This window comes from Mobula hypostoma, chromosome 3, assembly GCF_963921235.1.
Source record: "Mobula hypostoma chromosome 3, sMobHyp1.1, whole genome shotgun sequence".
Lineage (NCBI taxonomy): Eukaryota > Metazoa > Chordata > Chondrichthyes > Myliobatiformes > Myliobatidae > Mobula > Mobula hypostoma.
In genome coordinates this window covers 220,564,037-220,578,746 of record NC_086099.1, presented here as the reverse complement: position 1 = coordinate 220,578,746, position 14,710 = coordinate 220,564,037, and the positions used below count along the sequence as shown (strand labels likewise).

General features: G+C 45.7%; 1 protein-coding gene across 2 annotated transcripts in view; it reads right to left on the bottom strand.

The window, feature by feature from the left end:
• The window catches only part of LOC134344554 (secretin receptor-like), a 67,849-nt gene that overhangs the window by 4,586 nt on the left and 48,553 nt on the right, over positions 1 to 14,710 (bottom strand). For both annotated transcript variants that reach the window (XM_063044559.1, XM_063044560.1), the window contains 3 exons: positions 11,726 to 11,817; positions 5,621 to 5,750; positions 2,797 to 2,838 (listed from right to left, as the gene is read on the bottom strand). In XM_063044559.1, coding sequence (XP_062900629.1) covers positions 2,797 to 2,838; positions 5,621 to 5,750; positions 11,726 to 11,817 — 264 coding nt within the window. The remainder of the gene's footprint in view (positions 1 to 2,796; positions 2,839 to 5,620; positions 5,751 to 11,725; positions 11,818 to 14,710) is intronic.

The window sequence follows — 14,710 nt, the reverse complement described above, 5'->3', positions numbered from 1 at the left end:
ACATACACATTGGTAATAAATTTACTTCACAACACACAGAAAATGCTGGAGGAACTTGGCAGGTCCGGCAGCATCTATGGAAATGAATAAACTGCCGACGTTTCGGGCCGAGATCCTTCATCAGGACTGGAAAGGAAGGGGGAAGACGGCAGAATAAAAGGGTGGAGGAGGGGAATGAGGCTCTCTGGAAGGTGATAGGTGAAGCCAGGTGGGTGGGAAAGGTAAAGGGCTGGAGAAGAAGGAATCTTATGGGAGAGTGGACCACAGGAGAAAGGGAAGAAGGAATGGACCCAGGGGGGAGGTGATAGGCTGGTGCGAAGAAGCAGGAGGCCAGAGTGGGGAATAGAAGAGGGGAGGGGGAGAAAACATTTTGTTTACTGGAAGAAGAATTCACTATTCATGCCAGCAGGTTGGAGGCTACCCAGACAGAAGATAAGGTGCTGCTCATCTACCCTGAGGTGGCATCATCTTGGCACCAGAGGAGGCCATGGACCAACATGTCAGAATGGGAACAGGAATTGGAATTAAAATGTTTAGCCACTGGGAAGTTCAGCTTTTGGCAGATGGAGCAGAGGTGCTCAACGAAGCGGTTCCCCCAATTTACAATGGGTCTCACCAATGTAGAGGAGCCTGCATCAGGAGCACCGGATACAACAGACCACCCATTGGGAAGATCCTGATGAAGGGTCTCGGTCTGAAATGAGGAGTGTTTATTCACTTCCGTCGACGCTGCCTGAGCTGCTGAGTTCCTCCAGCATTTTGCCTGTGTTAGTCTAGACCTCCAGCATCTGTAGAATCTCTCGTGTTTATGATTAGCAGCTGCAGAGAAGCTTTGGGCCCCAAATCTAAGGAAAAATGTTCTGTTCCTGGAGGGGATCCCAATCAGATTCACAAGAATAATCGCAGGAATGGAACCCTTAATGGTTGACAAGCATTTGAAGTCTCAGGGTCTATACTCGATGGAATTCAGAAGGATCTCATTGAAAGCTACTGGATTATTACATTTCAATATTATGATTTAATTTAATTTACATGAATATAGGGTAATGAGATTGCAAGTGTGACTCAAGTATAATGTATTTGGTATTATTTTATCTTTTTTCGACTTATAATATATATCTTCGCTTATCATTCTTCTATGTAGAAATTAATAAAAATATTGAAAAAGAAAGCTACTGGATACCGAAAAGACTGGATAGTTAGGGCGTGGAGAAGATGTTTCCATTAGTGGGTGAGTCTAGGAACTGAGGCACAACATCAGAATAGAGGGGTGGCCCTTTAAATCTGAGGATGTGGAGGTATTCCCTCAGCAAGAGGGTGGGGGATCTGTGGAATTCTTTGCTGCTGAAGGCTGTGGAGGCCAGGTCATTGGGTTTATTTAGGACAGAGCTTGATCAGTTATGGGAGAATAGAGTTCTAAAAAATTAGCTACAATTGAATGCTAGAACAATCTTGATGGGCTGAATGGCCTAATTCTGCTCATTTACTTTATGGACTAATCATTTCTCACTAGTCCATTAGCTTACCATCATCCTAAATGTAGAGCCATAGAATTACATAAAGATACAGACCAGAAGCAGACATTTTGCCCTATTGAATCACTCAGCATATGGTTATACTAACCACCCCCCACATTCATTAGGACAGGGGCCAATCACAGGGCGACAGGACTATCCCAGGCATACAACGTGGTCAGAAAGGATGAGTTGGGCAGAAGGGCCTTTTTCCCTGCTGCATAGCTCTAGCACTCTATTCTCGTCAACTCTAATCACTTACTGTCTCAGGCACACACACGCAGAGCGGAGAGTGAGTTTGTAAATCTGGCGGGAGAAGATGGGATTGAGACTGGTGAGGGCGGAGCACCGGCGGGAGGGGTGTGGGATGGGTGGCAGAGAAGGAGTGTCAGGACAGGGGAGGTGTGGGTGCAGACACACCCAACCCTGAGACACCAGGCAAGGTCATTTGATTCCAAACAATTGGTTTATTGATCATCACAGAATGTCTCTCTGGTGCTTCCCATTCTCTCCCCTCTCCCTTCCCCTTTTCCCCACCATGATTCCCCTCTCCCTGCCCCCTTCCCACTCTCTGTCCAAAATAGGGACCCATAGCAGAATCAGGTTTATCATCACTCACGCGTCATGAAATTTGATTTTTTTTTGTGACAGCAGTACAGTGCAATACATAAAATTACCACAGTTCTGTGCAAAACCCTTAGGCAGCCAACTATATATATGAGCCTAAGACTTCAGCACAGAATTGTACACAGCGCCTGAGGCAAAGAATTCCATACATTCTTCACCCCCTGGTTGAAGAAGTTCTTCCTCATCGCTGTTTTAAAGGGATTCTGAGACTGTGCCCCCTAGTCCTAGACTCTTCCACTAATGGAAACATCCTCTGCATATCCACTCTGTCTGGGTGTTTCAGATCCATCCCCACCCCTCATTCTGCTAAACTCCATCGAGTACAGACCCAAAGACATCAAACACTGCACACTATTGGCAACCTACAGCCACTAATCAAACTGAAAGCCAACAAGTCCACTTGTCTCACCTTCTTTCTCCCCCACTTGCCTCCCGCCCTCCCCCTCTCCCTCCTCCACCCATCACCTCTCCCTCCCTATCCTACCACACTAACCCACCTCTCCCAGCTCCACTCCTCCCACCATCACTCCTTAACAACTTCTTTCCCCATCGTATGTCACTCATCCCCCACCCCCTTCACTCCACCATCCCCCTCCCCCTCCTACCCCCACCCACCCCTCCCCCATCTCCCTCCCCGACATCCGCAATTCCTTACCTCTGTGTTCAGGAAGCAGTACAGTAACGCCACCACAAATCCCTGCCAAGAGAAACACAGCAGTACAACCTCTGTCCGATTTTGATGTGTTAAACTCAAGGTTCTTTCAGAAGTCAGGAAAGAGGCACAAAACTTGTTGCTTCACAATCGTTTTATTAAGTGTTAATAGAACAAAGAGAGTTGAAAAACAGAGAGCAATAGAGGCTAACAGCAGCAAGAAGAGAGGAGGCAAGAGATGGCAGAGCCTCATGGTCGACCCTCCTTACACTACATAGATAAGAAACACTCCATCCAAATTGATAGATAAGAGTTAATCAATCAGACAGTCCCAATTCAAACTACACGATATCGACAGAAGCTTCTAGAATTATGCAAGTGTAAGCACTAGGAGCCAGACTGAACACCTGCATGTACATACTGTGACCACTAGGACACAAACTAAAGAGTTACATGTATGTAGGTAGTTATATAAAAAATGCTCATCACCATTATCATCATTACGTGCTATGTCATACGACATGGGTGATCACAGTCTTTGACCATGATCGTTCTTGGCAAATTTTTCTACAGAAGTGGCGTGCAATTGCCATTTTCAGGGCAGTGTCTTTACAAGATGGGTGATACACACCAGCTGTTCATATGACTATCCACCCGCCATCTGCTCCCCTAGGTTCCTGTGACCCTGATCAGGGGGCGCAGCAGGTTCTGCACCTTGGCCAAGGGTGATCTGCTGGCTAGCAGAGGAAAGGAGGGCCTTACACCTCCTTTGGTAGAGACATGTCTCCACACCGCCACCCGTAAAAAAAAAACCAGCAGGCACCAAGTGTTAAACTGCAAAGATAATGACAAGTGAACTGTCTAAGCCAACAGGTCCTTCCACCCTATTACCATTGTATCTCCAGGTGGTGCACTGACTCACGGATGAAGGCACAGCCGGAATGCATTCCTTGGAGCCATAAAGGATGGTTTTCACAAAGTCTTTGACAACCTCAGTATGCTTCAAAACATTTTAGAGCCATTGAGAGATATGCCACTGAAACAGGCTCTTCAGCCCATCAACTGTAAATTTCCCCTAGCGTAACTGAGTGGTGGAAACTGTGGGGAGTTATTGCGAATGTGGGGAAAACAAAATGGGATTAATGTCAAATCAGTGTAAGTGGGTGGAACCATGTACGAGAGCAACACACACAGAATGGTGGAGGAGCTCAGAAAGCGAAGTAGCATCCATGGGGGGAGGAAAAACAGTTGACGTTTCGAGCCAAGGTCCTTCATCGGGACTGGGAAGGAAGGGGGAAGAAGGCAGAATAAGTAGGTGGGGTAGGGGAAGGAGTGCAAGCTGTCAGGTGATAGGTGAGACCAGGTGAGGGGGAAGGTGGGATGAGGTAAGAAGCTGAGGGGTGATAGGTGGAAGAGGTAAAGGGCTGAAGAAGAACGAACCTGACAGGAGAGGTGAGTGGACCGTGGGAGAAAGGGAAGGAGGAGGGAGCACCAGCGGGAGGTGATTAAAAGACAAGGGGTGAGAGGGGAGCTAGAATTGGGAGCAGAAAAAAAAGAGCCAGGAGAGGTAGAAATTACTGGAAATTAGAGAGATCGATGTCCATGTTGTCAAGTTGGAGGCTACTCAGATGGAATATGAGGAGTTGCTCCTCCAACCTAAGTGTGACCTCACTGTGGCAGTAGAGGAGGCCATGGACAGCCATGTTGGAATGGGAATGGGAAGTGGAATTGATATGGGTGGCCGCTGGGAAATCCCACCTGCTGTGGTGGATGGAGTGAAAGTCCTCGACGAAGCGAGTATATATGTATATGTGTATTTGCACTCCGAGTTCCCTCTGTCCCAGAACACTCCGCAGGGTCCCGCCTTTCACTTTTTGCACTGCTTTGCACTTTGCACTGTAAGGTACGTGGAGTGTTTGAGGGCTCTGGGCCTGTGCTCACTGGAGTTTAGAAGAACAGTTGGGGGGGATCTTATTGAAACCTATCGAATATTGAAAGGCCTAGATGGAGTGGATGTGGAGAGGATGTGGAGTGAGCCTAGGACCAGAGGGCACAAGCTCAGAATAGGATATACATTTAGAAAGGAGGTGAGGAGGAATTTCTTAAGGCAGAGGGTAGTGAATTTTGCATGCAAAGTCAACTCCGGCAGACTGGGTGGATGAGATCCGACAGCCAGGAAGGTGGTTTTGCAAGGCCCCATTGAGAGCGAGGGGCATGATGAGGCACAGAAGACATCATGGTCATCCACTGGAACCAAGGAAGACCCTCGTTTGTGATGCTTGTTCATACCACTGGACGCAGGCTTCTGAGGTCAAGAGAGTGGAACTGCCCCAATGCAAATGGCTTTTCCACTTCAAAAACTCCCACACAGGTTTCCTGTCAACGTTGGACACGATGGACTGCCAACAGTGAACCTGTGGAATTCACTGGCATGGCCGGCAGTGGTGGCCAAGTCATTGTGTATATTTAAAACGGAGGCAGGTAGGTTTTTGATTAGTAAGGGCATCAAACATTACGGGGAGAAGGCAGGAGAATGGGGTTGAGAAGGTTAATAAATCAGCCATGATGGAATAGCAGAGTGAACTTGATGGGCTGAATGGCCTAATGCTGTTCCTATGACTTACATTCTTATGGTCTTATGTTTTCCTTCTTCATTGTTGAGGTATAATGTATGTATAATATGTGTAATTTATGCATGATTTATGCATAATTTATGTATAATCTATGCCCCATGCGTTGCCTGAATCTACACCTCAGTGATGCTGCAGGCAAGATTTCCGCTATACCTGTACTAGAGCATGTGAAAGTAACCTTGACTTGACCGTACCTGGAAGGATCCCAAGCCAAGCTCGATGTGGAATCTCAGGTCCTCTGCCACGTGGTCAGGAAGGAAGGCACACAGAATATAATGGACACCCAGGAGAGGGATAAGAAGCAGAGTTGATTTTGTCAATCTCCTGGAAAAGAGAGCAGGATTACTTTTAGAGGCTAAACAGAAAAGGTAAGTATCCCATCAGGGGGCAGTCCAGGACCGAAGGTCACGGCCTCAGAATAGAAGGCTGTCCCTTTAGAACAGAGATGAGGAGGAATTTCTTTTGCCAGAGGATGGTGACTCTGTGGAATTCATTGCGACAAACAGCTGATGAGGCCAAGTCATTGGGTATATTTAAAGTGGAGGTTGATAGGTTCTTGATTAGTAAGGACATCAAAGATTACGGAGGGAAGGCAGGAGAATGCGATTGACAATCTCATACCAAATCTTCTCATACTCCTAATGAAGTAGAGCCGCAACGAATCTCACTCACTCTCTATACCTGAACACATAAGCCAGTCTTTTATCCTGTCTTTAAACTCCTGGGCGATAACTTTTCAGATAACTTGTCCTGGGCCCAGCACGCAGGTGCAATCACAAGGAAGAGTCTTTCCTTCCTCAGGAGATTAAGGGGGTTCAGCTTGTCACCAAAACTCTAACAAACCTCTGCAGATGTACTGCTGAAAGAATTCTGAGTGGTCGCATCATGGCCTGGTATGGCATTGAATGCTCAGGAATGTAAGATGCCGTAGACTAGAGAGCAGTGGATTCAGGACAGTACATTCCTCTCTACTGTCGATAGTATCTACAGCAGTACTGCCTCAGGGAGGCAACATCCATCATCAAACATCCTCATCAAAAGGGCCATGCCATCTTCTCACAGCTACCATTGGGCTGGAGGTACAGAAACCTGAAGTTACACACAACGGCTACTTCCATTCAACCCGAATGAGAATCAATTTTAATATAACTGGCATATGTTGTGAAATTTGTTGTTATGTGGCATTAGTGCATTGCAGTACTGCTGTTTGCATTGCCGTATTGCAATACAAGTTAAATTAAATAAGTGCAAAAAGAGAAAAACAAAGTCGTGAGGTAGCGTTCATGGGTTTAATATCCATTCTGAAATCAGATGGCAGAGGGGAAGAAGTTGTTCCTGAATCGCTGAGGCTTCTGTACCTCTTTCCTGATGGTAACAATGAGAACAGGGCATGGCCTGGGTGACGGGGTCCTTAATGATGGACGCTGCCTTTTTGAGGCATCGCTCCTTGAAGATATCCTGGATGCAGGGGAGGCTCGTGCCCATGATAGAGCTGATTGAGTTTACAACTTTCTGCTGAGGTAGTGATTAGGATTGTGCAACCTGCAGGCGCCTAATCACTACCTCAACAAGGAATACGACACCCACTTTCAACACTTTACAAGCCAATGGACTTGTATTTTTGTTCTAATTGTGTCCTTCCTCATATAATTTTGTATAATTTGTGCCTGTTGCAAGCAAGGTTTTCATTGCATCTGTGTTTACGTGTATTTGTGCATTTGACAAGAAACTTTGACTTTGACTTAGTCCCGTGCTCTGTTCCCTCCTTAAACTCATAACAACATGGCTAGGCACAGCTCAAGCACCATCTGTAAATGACACCACTGTTATTGGGTCAATCTCAGATGACTTTGACTTTGACTTGAAGTCAAAGTCAATAGATAGAAAGGATAAGGACTGGGCAAAGGTTTGGCAGGTGGAATATAATGAAGAAAAAGGTGAAGTTATCCATTTTGAAAGTACAAGTTAAAAGATGAAGCACATTGTCCAAAATGTTGAGAGATGCAATTGTGAAGAAGGCACGCTAGTGCCTCTACTTCATTAGGAATATGAGGAGTATGGTATGCCCCCAAAGGCTCAGTTCCATCACTGATGGATGGATGGACAGTTTGGTTCATGAGTATAGATTAGAGAAAATAGGCTTGTACGTGTGGTTTTGGCCCTGCAAGGTCCCAAGTGGCCTCACTGCGTTGATACGGGAGAATTTTGAATGCGGGCTAACTATCTAAATTAAGGAGTCACTCACTTAGAGTATCTTAGGCCCCCACGATTTTGGAATTTGCCCACTTCTCGTTACTGCCATAGGGGAGGAGGGACAGGAGACTGAAGACTCACACTCAATAATTCAGAAACTGCTTCTTCCCCCCGCCATCAGATATCTGAACGGTTCACTTACACCACCTCATTATTCCCTCATGTTGCACTATTTAATTATTTTTGTAATTTGTAGTGTTTTATGTATAGCTCTGTACTGCCGCGCAGGATTCCGAACTTCCCGTCACATGGGAGTGATAATGAACCTGATTCAGATCTGATGGCAGTGCTCTGAGATCCCTGGGGTCTGGGGCTCCTCGCACATCAATAACAGAGGGCCTGATTGAAGCCACATCAGCTGATTAGGAAAACTAACAGAACTATTATCGATGGACACACAGGAAATTCTGCAGATGCTGGAAATCCAGAGCAACACACAAGATATTGGAGGAACTCTGCAGGTCAGGCAGCATCTGTGGAGCAAAATGGACAGTCAACGTTTTGGGTTGAGACCCTCATCTGAACTGAAGGACAGAGGAGAAATCGTCATCATCGTCATCATTATGTGCCATGCCATATGATATCATCATTATGTGCCGTGTCATATGAGGTAGGCGATCATGGTCCCATGATCATGACTGTTCTTGGCAAGTTTCTCTACAGAAGTGGTTTGCCATTGGCTTCTTCTGCGCAGTGTCTTTATAAGATGTGTGATCCCAACCATTATCGCTACTCTTCAGAGATTGTCTACCTGGTGTCAGTGGTTGCAGAACTTGTGATCTGCACCAGCTGCTCATATGACCATCCACCACCTGCTCCCATGGCTCCACATGACTCCGACTGAGGGGCTAAGCAGGTGCTACACCTTGCCCAAGAGTGACCTGCAGGCTAGAGGAGGAAAGGAGCGCCTTACACCTCCTTTGGTAGAGACATATCTCCACCCCACCACCTGCCCAAGAGGGAAGACACCCAGTGTAAAGTGAGGGATGGAGCAAGAGCTGGCAGGTCATAGGTGGATCTAAGAGAGGTGAAGTGAAAGGCAGATGGAGGCGGAGAAAGGCTGGGAGGTGATTGCTGGTGGCAATAAGGGGCGTATCTGTGGAGAGAAGAAATTGTTGGTGGCTTGGGTCAAAACACTGCATGAGGACTGAATGTCATGAGCCTCGCGGGCCTGGGAAACTTGTAGGGCTGCCAGTGTCTTGAGCAGATGTAATTCATTAATTGCAGTCTAAAAGAGTCATTAAGCCCTTGCGCTTTCTGTTTAATCTTAACAAGTTTATTTTGACTGTTGAGGGTTTTCAGCATTCTGTGACTGTTTCAAGTGGACTCCTGATTAGCACATCATGGGGTCCTTGTTTTGAGAATGACCTGTCTCACGGTGTCACTCAGTTGAGCCACCAATGCTCTGTTGGAATTCCTGTGAATAAACTCTGGTTTCCATCTCTACATGGGAGTCTGTCGTTCCTCCACAGCTGGGTTCAGTCATCGCCAACACTCACTGTGACACTGAGAGTGGAGGGGGGGGGTTACCTGGTATAAAGAGGGAAAGCTGAGTGGTGAGACAGGAGCCCGTGGTGATTGGGGATGGGGAGAACCAAGGAGGGCTGTAAAAAGATAGGACAGGTTGTACCTGACAGCAGATGACAGGATGACAATGGGAGTGGAGTTGGAAGACCGTGGCAGGTGGATGATAGATAGAACATAGAACATAGAAAACCTACAGCATAATACAAGGCTTCTGGCCCACAATGCTGCACCGAACATGTACTTACTTTAGAAATTATCTAGAGTTACCCTTAGCCCTCTATTTTTCTAAGCTCCATGTAGCTATCCAGGAGTCTCTTAAAAGACCCTATCGTATCCGCCTCCACCACCATCGCTGGCAGCCCATTCCACACACTCACCACTCTCTACGTAAAAAACTTACCCCTGACATCTCCTCTGTACCTACTTCCAAACACCTTAAAACTATGCCCTCTCATGCTAGCCACAGAAAGCCTCAGTCTTTCCTGACTGAGATGGAGGCCACAAGAGGGTGGGGGGGGGTAAAAAAATCATATGTGGCAAAGTGGATGGAATAGTGTGGGAGCTGGGGAGGGGGGGTGTGTGAAGATTGGAGACAACTGCTGGAGGGAGAGGAAAAGGAATAAGAAGAACTCCCAGTGCTGGATGATGACGAGGGGGTGAGATTGGGAACCATAAGGGGAGAGGTGCCTGGTAGGTAGAACCGGAAAGAAGAATCGAATCAGGGTGAGTGTGAGCCTTCAGGCTCCTGTAGTTCCTCCCTGATGGTAACAGTGAAAGGGGGGCACTCCCTGGATGACGGGCATCCTTAATGATGGATGCCGCCTTTTTGAGGCATCGCTCCTTCCAGATATCATGGATACTATGAAGGCCCGTGTCCATGATGGAGCTGACTGAGTTTACAACTTTCTGCAGCCCCCATGCCAGATGGTGATGCTGCCAGTTGGTATAATTGGGGATGAACATGGGTGATCATCACTAATTCAAAGTCATGGAGAGAGACAGCACAGAAGCCACTGAATCCACGCTCACCATCACAAGTCCCAGTTATATTATTTCCACCACCCCCCCAGTGAGAGAGATTCTATCACACGTCTATCAATTTCCAGGGGCCATTTTTCTACTGGCCTCCAAGAGGATCACAACCTCGTCATTGGGTTAGGAGGCCTGCATACCTCGATGACCCGGAGGACTATGCTGGCTGGGCCCAGGGCCTTGTGTAAAGCCACCCATACCAAACAGGTCAAAGGGCAGAGGCCAGACTTAGACTGGTCCAGGTTCGGGGGTTCAGCTCAGGGTTACAGAAGCAGCAATGAAGAATCTGAGTGTGACGGTATTCGTGAGCCTCCACCCGGGACTTGCACGACTGACGGAAGTGAAAACCGAGAGGAAGCTACTCCTGACACGATGAAGGAAATGCTGATCACCGGTAGAGATGTAGAAACCCCACAGCTGCCCTAAACACCAGTGGCATAATGGGCAGTAAGTAAGTATTTCTCAAACAGGGGGCACGTCTTTGGGATATGGGAGGGAACCAGAGTGCCTGAGGGGATAGGGATGAAGCCCACACGGTCACAGGGTGAACGTGCGAATTCCATGCCGACAGTGACGGAAGGTGGGATCGAACCCGGATCACCGGGACTGTAAGGCGGTGACTCTACCAGCTCAGCCACTGGGCCGTCTTCAAATAAAATAAAAATCATGGGGTGCACACAGGAGAGCAGTGACGTATAAAAAATGGAGGCACTGGAGACCCAAGACGTCAATAACTCCTTCCCCCCACACCACCTCCCACAGATGCCACTCGAAACATTGAGTTCCTCCAGCAAAACTACAGGGCCATATTTTACTTTCAGAAGAAATAAGACCATAAGATATAAATGCAAAATCAGGCCATCCAGCCTGTCGAGTCTTCTCCAACACTTCATCATGGCTGATCCACTTTTCCTCTCAGCCCAAATCTCCTGCCTCTGCCCCGCCCCCCCACATATCATGAATCTATCAACTTCTGCCTTAAATATATGTAAAGACTTCAGCTCCACAGTTATCAAGGCAACAAATTCCACAGATTCACCACCCTCTGGGTAAAGAAATTCCACCTCACCTCCATTCTAAAAGGACACCCCTCCATTCTGAGGCTGTGTCCTCCAGTCTTAGACTCTCCCACTATTAGAAACATCCTCTCCACACCCACTCTACCAAGGCCTTTCACCATTCGATAGGTTTCAATGAGGTCACCCCTCATTCTTTGGAATTCTAGCAAAGACAGACCCAGAGCCATCAAACACTCTTCACATGCCAAGCCATTCAATCCTGGAATCATTTTTGTGAACCTCCTTTGAACCCTCTCCGGTGTCAGCACGTCCTTTCTAAGACAGGGGGCCCAAATGCTTCTTAAATTAAGTGTGACACCTTTATTAGAAATAGTTGGTACACAAATAGACATTTATCATTTTCCTTGCCCACATTAATAACTTACGTTGAGTGTTAATCCTCCCACCTGCTTCTAAGTAGTTACTTACGAGAAATGACCACGCGAGTTTCCTCCTATGTCTGATGATCCCAGCTTCTGAATCAGAATACGGATGATATTCAGAAATATCAGGAAGTTCACCTTTGCGTTAAGCACAAAAATAGGTCGTCCTGTTAATTGAACTCTTCATAAATTAGGAGTTACAGGTAGCAATTTATTTCTTTTATTCCTGAAAGTTTGTAAAACTTTCTCTTTTTATCTTCAGGCCACTTCATTTGGAATTACTGAGTTTTTTTTTCTTTAACTCCGCCAATGTATTCAATAAAATTTATTTCTGAAAGCTCTGCTGTCTAATTTGTGATATGATCCCGTTAACTCATTTTTTATAGAAAACTGTCATCACTTTATACCAGGGGTTCCCAGCCTGGGCTTCATGGACACCTTGCTTAATAGTATTGGTCCATGGCATAAAAAGGGTTGGGCACCCCTGCTTTATACATAGAATTGTAACAAAACACCCCAGGTGCTACAAACAAAATTAGATTCTTAAGATTAGTTTTAAGATTAAAGTTCAAAGTAGATTTTATTATCAGGGTACATATATTGTATGTCACCACATACAACCCCGAGAGTCATTTTCCTGCAGGCATGCTCAGTAATTCCATAGAATAGTAACTATAACAGGATCAGTGAAAGAACAAGTAGATCATAGAAGACAACAACTGTGCAAACACAAATATAAATAAATAGCAGTAAATAACGAGCATGAAATAACAAGATAAAAAGTCCTTAAAGTGAGATTATTAGCTGTGGGAACATCTCAGTAGATAGGTGTAGTCAACGGCCTGATAAGGGTAGTAACAAATTGCATTCATCTGTGGCTGCACTTGCATGAGATGAGCAACTGCTGCGTGCTTGTCCTTGCAGAAACATGGCTCCATAACACCATCCATGCACCATCAACCTACAGGCCATGATACTCAGAGACATGGGCTGTATTACTAGTTTTTATTTATTTATATTATTTATTTGTTTATTTGTTTGTTTGTTTTGTTTTCTGCTGTCTTAATTATAAATGCTGTCTGCGCTATGTGTGACTGTCGGTACTGTTCTCCTCACCCTGGCCCAGGAGGAACACTGTTTCATTTGGCTGTGTTCATGTGAATGGTTGAATGGCAATTAAACTTGAACTTGAATTTAATCCATTTTGATTTCAACACATCAGGTGCTGTTAAGCCAAGTTAATGCTGGCAAACTCTGTTATAACCCATCGACAGAGATAATAGACAAAGAGGTGAAGGAGGATAAAGAATTGGAGAGCAGCTGAGATCTAGGGAAAGAATTCCCATTCCAAAAATTGATAATCTAAGAAGTGAAAATATTCTCACCACCCAGGAGATGCCTTCTTCTCATGACTACCATCAGGAGCCCAAAGAGCCACACTCAACGTTTTAGGAACAGCTTCCATGAACACAACCTTGCCATTTTGCTCTCTTTTGGCACTATTTTTTTCATACATTTCTTATTGCAACATACAGCGTTTCTACGTATTGCACTGTACTGCTGCTGCAAAACAACACATTTCACAACATATTTGAAGTATTGTGTGCAGTTCTGGTCACCTACCTACAGAAGAGATATCAATACGATTGAAAGAGTACAGAGAAAACTTGCAAGGATGTCGCCAGGAAAGATTGCATAGGTTTGGACTTTATTCTTTGGAGCGTAGGAGTAGGAGGGGAGATTTGATAGAGGTAGACAAAATTATGAGGGGTATAGATAGGGTAAATGCAAGCAAGCTTCTTCCACTGAGGTTAGGTGGGAGTAGACCTAGAGGTCATAAATTAAGGGTGAAAGGTGAAATGTCTGAGAGCTGGTGAGCGTGTGGAATGAGCTTCTGCAGTGGTGGATGTGGATTTGATTTGAACATTTAAGAGAAGTTTAGATAAGTACATGGATGGGAGGGCTATGGTCCAGGTGCGGATCGATGGGACTATCACGAATGGATTAATTGGCTTGCTTCTGTGCTGTAATACATTGTGACTGTATGACGATGAATATATGCCAGTGATAATAAACCGCATTCTGATTCCATTCTCTTTCTCACTCCACGTTGCTCTTTGTTGGAGTCCCCTGGTACAGTATATAGCCAATAGAACAGAACAAGAGGGGAAAAAAAAGACCACTGGAACCTAAAATACCTCCAAGAGGACCCCAACCTTGTCGTAGGGTTTGGAGGCTTGTGTGCCTCAATGACCCGGAGAGCTGTGCTGGCTGGAGTCAAGGGCTTGCGGTTTGGCTCTTGGTAGGGTCACCCACGCCAAACAGATCAAAGGGTAGAGACTAGACTAAGAGTGGTCCACTGGTCCTCCAGGTTTGGGGGTTCAGCTCAGGGCCAACAGACCTGACTGATAAACAAAATTGTTATGGAAACAGCAATGAAGAATCCTGGGGCACGATAAGGACAGACAGAGATGGAAGACCTTCATTGCTGCTTTAAATGGCAGTAGCGCAACAGGCATTTGATGAAGATAATGAACCTAAAATAGATGGCACTATCCATAAATTTTTGATGTAATTGTGCTGAAGTTTAATTAGTTCAGCACAACACTGTAAGGCAAAGGACTTGTTCCTGTGTAGCACTGGTCTAAACTCTCTGTTCTTGAACTAGTTGCATAAATCAGTACCAAGGGGTATGATTTAGTGGCCATTACAGAAACATGGTTACAGAGTGGACAGGATTGGGAATTAAATATCCAAAGATATCAGGTAATACAGAAGGGTAGGCAAGAAGGTAAGGGACGTGGGGTAGCGCTCTTAATTAAAGATGAGATCAGGGCAATAGTGAGAGACGATACAAGATCTAAGGAGCAAAATGTTGGATTCATCAGAGTAGAGATTGGGAATAGTAAAGGGGGAAAAAAAATCACTGGTGGGAGTTGTCTATCGGCCACCGAATAATAACATTTCAGTGGCACAGGCAATAAACAGAGAAATATCTGAGGCATGTGAGAATGGAACAGCAATTATCGTG